General features: G+C 45.0%; 1 protein-coding gene across 5 annotated transcripts in view; it reads right to left on the bottom strand.

Moving 5' to 3' along the window:
- Pym1 (PYM homolog 1, exon junction complex associated factor) overlaps positions 1 to 10250 on the bottom strand; it is a 22419-nt gene that overhangs the window by 9996 nt on the left and 2173 nt on the right. Inside the window, exons 1-2 of one of the 5 annotated variants that reach the window (XM_021175361.1) lie at positions 8917 to 9022; positions 6867 to 6921 (exon numbers count right to left, since the gene is read on the bottom strand). The exons of 1 other annotated variant lie outside the window; for it this stretch is intronic. In XM_021175361.1, the coding sequence (XP_021031020.1) occupies positions 6867 to 6921; positions 8917 to 8950 (89 nt within the window). In that variant the 5' untranslated portion in view covers positions 8951 to 9022. Of the gene's footprint in view, positions 1 to 6866; positions 6922 to 8916; positions 9023 to 9488; positions 9700 to 10250 lie in introns of those variants that run through there. 3 more of the 5 variants (XM_021175360.2, XM_021175357.2, XM_021175358.1) reach the window with 3 other exon arrangements.

The raw sequence follows: 10250 nt of genomic DNA, 5'->3' as shown, positions 1-10250 counted from the left end.
TACCATGCTGCATACTGAGCACACGGGAGTTAGTACCTGAGCAGAGCAAATGTCAACTCTACCATGCTGCATACTGAGCACACGGGGAGTTAGTATCTGAGCAGAACAAATGTCAATTCTCAAAAGATAACAGCAGCAATTACAGGGCTCAGTATTTATAGGCATCTTATTTAATCTTCACAACTCCACGAAATATCATTCCAGTTTACACATGATGAGAAGTTTATTAACATTCCCCAAGTTACAATTAGTAAACAGTATCAGAAACTAAAATCAAAACTCTGAATTCCAAGGGCTGTAGCAGTATTACTACACACTGGACCTGGCAAGGTGGCCGGCCAATTAAGGTGGTTTTTGCCTAGCCTGACACAAGGTGGAAAGGACTGATTCCCTTAGGTTGCTTTTTGACACACATGAGAACATGCTCACACACATCCAAATAAATACAGATAAATAAATACACAAATGCAGTACAGAAAGTTCAAACTTACTAATAAAAGGAAATAGAAATTCGGGGCTGGTGAGATGGCTCAGTGGTTAAGAGCACCTGACTGCTCTTCCGAAGGTCTGGAGCTCAAATCCCAGCAACCACATGGTGGCTCACAACCATCCGAAACGAGATCTGACTCCCTCTTCTGGAGTGTCTGAAGACAGCTACAGTGTACTTACATATAATAAATAAATAAATAAATAAATATTAAAAAAAAAAAGAAAGAAAGAAATTTAAAAACACAGGGGCCAGGGAAATGGCTCAGTTGGTGAAGTGCCTCCTACACAAGCACAAGGATCTAAATCCCAGCACAGAGGTACATGCCTAGCCGGGCGTGGTGGCGCACGCCTTTGATCCCAGCACTCGGGAGGCACAGGCAGGCGGATTTCTGAGTTCGAGGCCAGCCTGGTCTACAAAGTGAGTTCCAGGACAGCCAGGGCTATACAGAGAAACTCTGTCTCGAAAAACCAAAAACCAAGGGAGCTGGTGAGATGGCTCAACGGGTAAGAGCACTGACTATCCTTCCAAAGGTCCTGAGTTCAAATCCCAGCAACCAAATGGTGACTTACAACTACCCATAATGAGATCTGACGCCCTCCTTCTGGTGCATCTGAAGACAGCTACAATGTACTTATGTAAAATAATAAATAAATCTTAAAAAAAAAAAGAAAAACCAAAAATCAACCAACACAAACAAACAAACAAACAAACAGAGGTACATGCCTGCATCCGCAGGCCTAGGATACCACCCCCAGAACTCATGCAGGCAAAGTGGTACATGCATGAGAACTAGGGAGACAGAGACAGGAGGCTCTCTCAGACTTGCTCAGCTGCCAGCCTAGCTGTTCAGTGAGCTCCAAATTCAGAGAGCCTTGTCTTTGAAAAATAATGTGGAACGGCATGGTATTGTATGCCTTTAGTCCCAATCAGGGAGCAGAGACAGACAGATCTCTGTGCATTTGAGGCCAGCTTTGTCTAATTTTTGAGTTCTAGGCCATCCACGCCTACTCAGTGAGATCTTATCTCAAAAAAGGGGGGGTGCGGTAGGGGGGTGTTCAAGTGGATACCCAAGGTCAACAACCTCTGCCCTTTACACACACATGTGCACACACCCACTAATATGTATAATACAGAAAAACATAAGAAAAAACAAATCCAGCAAGCTGTAAAGCAAGGAAGTTCTATCATCCATTTTATCATTTAGCAATATTCCCAAAGGCTTCTTAACAACTATTTTGTACTTACTTTGGCAGAACATATACTAACCATATAGAGATTAACACGGTATCTGCACAAGGATGCAAATTCACAAAGCGTTTCACATTTAAAAAATAAGGTGTGGGTGTTTCTGGCCCAGTGATTAAGAGCACTTGTTGCTCTTACAGAGGACCCAAGTTCAGTCCCCAGTGGCCAAAACCTCCCATAACCCCAGTTACAAGGGACCAAACACACACACACAGGGGTACACATACATGCCAACAAGAAAAGCATTCATACACATAAAGAAAAATAAATTTTAAACCAAACAAAAAGAAGGAACTTTTTTTCTTCCTGCCAGCCTAGGCTTAGTTCCAAAGTCGTAGTAAGCTCAAGTGATTCTCTTGCCTCAGCCTCCTGAGGTGCTGAGTCCAGATGTGACCCACCACACCTCACTCAGCCTCCTGAGATGCTAAGACTCCAGATGTGTACCATCAAATCCAGACTAATGAGTTGTTTCTGCAATACTAGGGACAGACCTAGGACCTCATATATAGCAGGTTAAGTGTTCAACCACCATTCTATAGCCACATCCCCAGCTAAAGAACTTTTAATAGCAAAGAAGAGCACTGATATCATAACATGAAGTCAAACAAGAAGATACAAACAAATGTACATGTCACTCGAGTCAACAATGTTTAAAAACATGGCACACGCCTGTGATTCTAGCAGTTACAAGAGGCAAGGATAACTGCAAGTTGAGTCAGCCTGGTCTAGATAGCAAGAACCAGGCTAGCCAGAGCTAGAAAAGGAGATCCTGTCTAAAATAACAAAAATAATGGAGGAAGGAAAGGACAAAGGGAAGGAAGGAAGGAAGGAATCTGCCAAACGTAACAGTAGGTAGTAGGATAAATGATGTACCTATGTCTGAAGAACAAGGATCACCTGAGCTCCACGGAGGGCAAGCTGGATGGAGCGTGGCACACCTTTAGTCCCAGCATTAAAAGGCAGAGGCAAGCAGATCTCGGAGTTCAAGGCCAGCCTGATCTACACAGAGTTCCAGTTCTAGGACAGCCAGGGCTACAGAGAGAGAGAACCCTGTCTGAAACAATGGCAGGCTGGGAGCTGAGAGCTGAAGTTACAGCTGAGTGGTAGAATTCTTGCCTAAAATGTCCCTGGCCCTGGAAACTATCCTTGTCATTACAAGCATGCCACCCCTACCCAAAATAAGTAAAGCAGAAACGGTTGAAAAATAAACGAATACTAGCTAACCCCAATATAAAATATCAGCAAAATAATATTACATAATTGACTGTATAAACAGGAGAGATGCTGTGTGTGTGTGTGTAGACTCACACCTGTAAATCTAGCAGTTGGAAAGCTAAAGCAGGAAAACTACTGTGAGTTCAAGGACAGCCTGAGCTACCTAGTGAATTCCAGGATAGCCTGGTCTACTAAATGTGACCCTGTTTCAAAAAGCCAAAACAAATCAAAAACAAAGTAAAACAAAAAACAAACAAACACACACACACACACACACACACACACACAACCCAAACATGTTTAGAAGAAGACTCCAAATAATGTCCTTAAAAAGGAAAGCCTAACATCAATTCCTTACCTGAGCTCACAGTGACTCATAGCCTCTATAAAGCATGCGGTGGGGGTGGCAAAATGGTAAGCACTAACTGCTCTCCCAGAAGACCAGGGTTCAATTCCCAGCACCCACTGGCAGCTGATAGCTGCCTGTACCTCCAGTTCCAGGGGATCCAATACTCTTTTTCTGGCAACAGGCACACAAGTAGTAGACAGATATATGTCCAAACACCCATACATAAAAATAAACATTTTAAATGAAGAAAGGTAAACTTTTACAGTGGAAAGACTTTATAAACATTACTTCAGACTGGTATCAGGGTTACTACACATAGGGTAGGGGAATCACTGTCATCTTACAACCTGTAACCTGCCTCTATTGTTTTCCTCCAAAACCACCTTGTCTAAATTTAATGACAGAAACATCAAACAGCTGGGGATAGTGACAAACACATAGAACCCTAGCACTCAGTAGGCTGAGGAAAGGTAGATCCAGAGTTCAAGACCTCCCTGGGCTAGACAGTGTGTCACACAAACCTGGAATGTGTGTGTGTGTGTGTGTGTGTGTGTGTGTGTGTGTGTGTGTGCGCGCGCGCGCCTGTGCATGTGTATAAACACAGAAGACAGACAGTTGGGGTTAGGAAAAAAAGGAAAATACATCCAGAGTTCAAAACTTCCCAGGTGTACACACACACACAGGGAGAGGAGACAGAGAGTTGGGGATAGGAAGAAGGAAGAAATTCCAATAGAAGCGTGGTCTTTAAAATACATGCCTAGGGGCTGGTGAGATGGCTCAGTGGGGAAGAGCACCTGACTGCTTTTCCAAAGGTCCGAAGTTCAAATCCCAGCAACCACATGGTGGCTCACAACCACCGGTAATGAGATCTGACGCCCTCTTCTGGAGTGTCTGAAGACAGCTACAGTGTACTTACATGTAATAAATAAATAAATAAATCTTAAAAAAAAAAAAAATACATGCCTAGCATTGCTGAAAACTGTTGGGAGTAGCTTTGGGTAAAGGCATTGCTGTGGGAGCACAGGACCTGGTTAACCCTCAGAAGCACTGGGGCTGGAGAATTGGCTCTTCAGTGAAGATCACTTGTTGCTCTTACAGAGGACCTGGGTTTAATTCCCAGCACTCAAGTGGCAGCTCACAACCGTCTCTATATTCTGACGATAGACACCAAGCACATATATATGTTGGTAAAACAGTCATAAAACTTACTAAAATACTCTTAAAAGCATCACCAGCATGCAAGCAAAAAGGCAGGTGTGGCCATATGCACCTGTGACCCGACCAGAGATGCTCTCTGGAGGGAATGTGGCAGAAAGAACAGGACACCAGCTGGTGGCCTCTGGCCTCTAAATTCACGAATGGGCACACGTGAGTATATACCACACATACACCTGTACACCCCCACAAAAAAGCCCATAAAGATGATTGAGAGCAAGAAAAGTGTGAGAAACTCTTTAAGGAGGCATGAGACCTACATGTGATAGCATGCTAGATGAGAGACATGAGACCTACATGTGATGGCATGCTAGATGAGATCCTGGATCAGAAAAAAATTATGAAAGGTCTTCCTTCCTTTTCTTCCTTCCTTCCTTCCTTCCTTCCCTCCTCCTCCTCCTCCTCCTTCTTCTTCTTCTCTCTCTCTCTCTCTCTCTCTCTCTCTCTCTCTCTCTCTCTTTCTGACAGTGTAGACCAAACTGTCCTTAAACTCAAGAGTTAAAACTGTCTCTACCTTCTAAGTGCTGGGATTATAAGCCTGGGCCATCACCCTCAGCTTAAGGAAGTTTCAATAATTTGGGTTTTTTGGAGACATGGTCTATGTAACCCAGGCTGGCCTCAAAGTATCGGATTTCTGTCTCTCCTTCCCAAGTGCTAGGAACCCAGGTATGAACCACCATGCCTGCCCTGAATAACCTATGACTTTAACTAATAATAATGTACTGATACTGATTAGTTTACAGTAAGAAATATACTTTATCAATACAAATGCTAGTAAAAAGGAAAAATATGAGATATACAGAAATTCCTTGAGGTGAGATGGCTCAGCCGTTAAGATCGCCGACTGCTCTTCCAAAGATCCTGAATTCAAATCCCAGCAACCACATGGTGGCTCACAATCATCTTTAACAAAATCCGATGCCCTCTTCTGGAGTGCCTGAAGACAGCTACAGTGTACTTATGTATAATAAATAAATAAATAAATAAATAAATATTTTTTAAAAGAAATTCTTTGAAACATCTTCTCAATTGTTCTAAAAATCTAAAAAGCCAAGTCTATACCATCTCACTGTTTCAGAATAAATAAAATCCAAAGTCTTAAAAAGGGACAAAAAAAAAAAAGGTTGCTCTAGAGATGGCTAGAAAACGAACCCATGACAGGAAATAACAATGGAAGGATCAGAAAAGGTGAATCTGAAAGGTGACAGCACAGCCCAGAGTTAGACATTCAGCATTAGGAAAGAAGACGGCATAAGCAACACAGAAGAGGAAGGAAGCGCTAGGGATAACAACCACAGTCTAGCAACAGACTAGCGAGACCCAATATTAAAAAATCTGGACTTAAACAGCGCAGCCCACATCTATAATCCCAGTGCTCAAGCCGCTGAGGTGAAATCCTGACGGGAGGGAGGAGAGTGACAGATACCTGGCTGAGGCTGAGAAAACAGAAATGAAAGGCCCTAATTTTCCAATGAAATATAAAGTAAGGGTATTTGCCACAAAAGGAGGAATTAAAGGGCTAATGACAGAGTCTTGTAAAATAGTCATAGAAGAATTTAGGCTTCCAGGAAGCAGGAATTGGCAAAAAGCTGTGATATTGACAGAAGTTAACACAAGACTGAATTTTCTAACTTCCGATTTTTTTTTCTAGTAATATATTACAGTCTAAAATCAGAAGCCAAGAAAAGAGTTGATGAATATCATTCAAGACAAAGACAGCCACGTGCAGTTCTGAACTGAATACCTGCAATGCAGGCGGCATAGGAGGTGGGGACAGGAAGAAAAGGAGTTCAAGGCCAGCCTGAACTGCAAGAGACTATCTGAAACAACCAAAACCAAAAATATACCCACAAAACAAAAACAAAAACAAAAGAAAAAAAAGCAAAGAGGGGGCTAGGGAATATGGCTCAGAAGTTAAAGCACTTGCCACACTAATATAAAGACCAGTACTCAGATCACCAGCATCCATCCACATTCACACTGTGGGATGGCGGCATGCCTACAATCCCAGCACTTGGGAGACAGAGACAGGATCCCAGGAGCGCCCTGACTATCTAGACTAGCTGAGTCACCAAACTCTGGGTTAAGGTGAAAGATCCTGTCAGATATAAGGTGGTGGTGGTGGTGAAGTGGGGTGGTCAAGGATGGCACCTGACATCAACATCTATCTGGCCTCCACATGCATGTGGACCTCCACCCACACATGCACGTGCACACAGGCAAGTACACACATTCACACGCACGCACGCACACACACACAACCAGAAAACCTAAAGAGGGCAAAAAGCTGCCTCTGTGGATTTGAGATAGTCAAATGGCGACTGGTGAGGAGGCTAAAGCGAAGGGGAATACCTGAAAGGAAATGTGTCACAGATGAAGTCCAGGTTGTAGTAATCCTGAGGTGTAGCTGAAAATACAAAGGCACGTCAATGACCTCATGCTCAGGAACTAGGGGGTTCAGAGTATTCCCAAGCTGCTACAGACAGAATAACAAAAATAAAAACAAACGGGCTAGAGAGTTGGCTCAGGGGTTAAGAGTGGCTACTGCAGTGGACCGAGGACTTGGGGGTCTGATTCCCAGCACCGACATAGTGGCCTACAGCTCAAACTCCAGCCCCAGATCTAATAGCTCTTCTGACTTCTGTGGTCTCCAACTACACAAATGACGCACAGACATACACACAAGCAAAACATTCACACACACAAAATAAGTCTTTAAAAAAAAAAACAAAAAACAAAAAAACCATAATCTGTGGGCAGTAGATAGGAACACTGCCGTTTTGCTATAATTGTATTTGAAAAGCATAGAGGCAAAAGAACAGCTTATTTTCCTCTTCTACAGAGCCACAAAGAACAGAAACTATCTCTATGGCAGGGCAGGGGCCAGATTAAAAAGAGTAAGAAGGTACACATTAAAAGCTGCAAACTGCCTGTCATGGTAGTACACGCCTTTAATCCCACAATTTGGGAAGCAGAGGCAAGTGGATCTCTATGAGTTCAAGGCCAGCCTGGTCTACACAGTGAGCTCTAGGCCAGCCAGGGCCACATAGTGAGATCACATCTGGGGATTGGAGGGTTAAAGATGAAAGTTGCTTTTTAAAGGTTGGGCACAGTGGTTCATGCTTTTAATCCCAGTACCTGAGTGGCAGAGGCAGGAGGATCACTCTGTGTTCAAGACAAGTTTGGTCTGCATTGGGAGTTCCAGGCCAGTCAAGGGTACATAATGAAACCCTGTCTTTAAAGGAAAAAAACAAAACAAAACAAAAACAATACTGGTTGCTAGCTAAAGACCTACTGAGTAGAGAGCATAAGGCAACACTGCTGTAACACTTTGAAATGCAAGAACAGGGAAAAGTGGCAGAAAACCAAGTTGTCATTAAGTATTATAAAATAGGAAGTTACTTAGTAAGGAACATTTAAAGCAAACCAAGAAGCATACACGGCACATTTTAAAACACACCGTGCATTACCACACAATCACAGGATCACTTCTACAAAACCCTAGAATCACACATGAAGACCATGATGAGGGCTACAAAAACAGTCACCGGGTACTTGCACTATCTTCCAAATATCTATTTGATCATCTCAAAGTCAATATTGCACATTATCCTAAAGACAAGGCAACTACAAACAAGACAACAACATAAAACCGATTCTCGGCTTCACACACAAACAGCTGACTTCCAACATTTCAGACAGCTCGACTGAAGTGCTATTCAACCTTTAAGAAAATCATGGGGTTCTATCAATTATCAAAGACGTTGAGAGAAAGGCCAGTAGATACTTTCCTGTTTGTTTTCTCCCACTTTAAATGGAAAACTCCACCAAGGAGAAAAGTCAAGTTGAAAGTTAAATTCCTCTTCCCTTCACACCTCTGGATTTCGGTGACACCCACCCCCACCCCCACCAAATGAAGATGGGGCAAAGAGTGAAGAAGAAAGCACTATGTAGCAATGAGATCATCAGCAGACACAGCCCGGAGAGAAAGAATGAAAACAGGGAAGGGTAGAGAGCAGGTACAACAGTAAGAGATGGGGGAGGGGGGAAGGGGGTGGAATTGGAGGGAACTGAGTGCAGGAGCCCATAATGCTGGAGAACCTTGCAAAGGTACGGGACTCCAACAGCTAGAAAGAGCTGAAGCTCCTAAGGGTCCCGGAGCAGGGGACATTGGAGGACCCCAGGGTTTGGGAGACCGGAAACAGAGACCCCCTCAAAAAAAAAAAAAACACGAGACCAGAAGGGGGCGCAGGTAACAACCCAAAAGGAATGAATGGGGAAGGCGGTACGGGGGCGTGGCAAAGGAGGAGCCCCGGGATGGGCGTGGCACAAACCCTTTTCCAAGTCCGAACCCCTAACCCAAGAATCCCGGGAGAGGCGGCTCCGCGATCCCCGCACTCACCGCCGGTCTCGTCAGTTACATAGGGAGTCGCCATCTTGAGAACCCGAACCACTTCCGGCGTGAGCGGGCTGGGGTCCCGCCCCTCCCTCCCCACCGGAAGTGGAGTCCTCATTCTAGCAAGCCACCATTTTAATCTTAAAGAGAGACTGCACCATTTCTCTGACGCGGGAGGCAGAAAAGGGGAGTGTAAGACGCACACAGTCATGGGCTCTTAAGACTTCCACCGACGCCACTGTTGACCTCCTGATGTATATAAAACAATCCCTAGGGCTCGGAGAGAAGTTTGGACATAAGCCTTATCCCAGACAGTCCTCGCATGCTCAAGGCCCACCGGCACCCAGCGGGAAAGCTGGTAAAAGAGGAAAGGAATATGCAAGGCCTCTCGCCTACACCAAACCCTAGGGCGCGCGTTGGCATGGGCAGAGAAGCCCCAGGGATGCACGAAAACCCGGGCTAACACTTAAAAGTGGGCAGGTCTACTCCGCACGCCGACCACTCTCGGCCGCCCAGGTTAACTGATCAGAGTCCTACGAAAGGGGTGCGCAAAGATCGGCGCACTGCGAGTCGGTCACCTGTCCCCGTGGCCTCGGGGGTGCTGGCGGTTTCCATGACTGAACTGGGGCGGGCAGCCCTGGGGATTCAGCGGCCGGCGAGGTAACTTCTTGGCCTGCTGCTCAGTACTGGAACCTCTCGGGTCAGAGGGCACAGGGTGAAAGCTTTTGGGGCGGACCCAGTCAGTATTCTAATTAGCCGCGCCCCACACTTCGGATTAGCTTTGGCTACCGCGAGCAGTTCCACCCTTAAATCAACGGGGACAGTGAGGCCACTCCCTTTGTTAGGTTGTGCCTTGTTCTTGGAAGGAACGCCAAAGCCCGGTCCCGGCCCCTCCCCTCCTCCTTCAGCAATTTAGTTCCTTTGGGGCTAAGTCCTGTTAAACTTGTTTCCTCTTCTGTCAGGAAGGTACTGGCTCAAGCTCCTCTCCTCAGGTATCTGCCCTCCTCCTTCAAAGCTTTTTCCTTAACTCTTTCACCCTCCTCTATTGCCCAACTTTGGCTTACGTTAACGTCCAACAGTGCCTCTCAAATAGAGAAGGGGGGAAATATTAGTACTTCAGACAATATGTTCTACTTGAAAACAAAAAGCAACCGAGCAGTGGTGGCGCACGCCTTTAATCCCAGCACTCAGGAGGCAGAGGGAGGCGGATTTCTGAGTTCGAGGCTAGCCTGGTCTACAGAGTGAGTTCCAGGACAGCCAAGGCTACACAGAGAAACCCTGTTTCAAAAAAACAACAACAAACCAAAAGGGGAAAAAAGGAGAAAGAAAAAAAAAAAAAA

The sequence above is a fragment of the Mus caroli genome, chromosome 10 (genome assembly GCF_900094665.2).
Source record: "Mus caroli chromosome 10, CAROLI_EIJ_v1.1, whole genome shotgun sequence".
NCBI lineage: Eukaryota > Metazoa > Chordata > Mammalia > Rodentia > Muridae > Mus > Mus caroli.
Note: the sequence above shows the minus strand (reverse complement) of the source record. Positions and strands in the feature narration are given on the sequence as shown.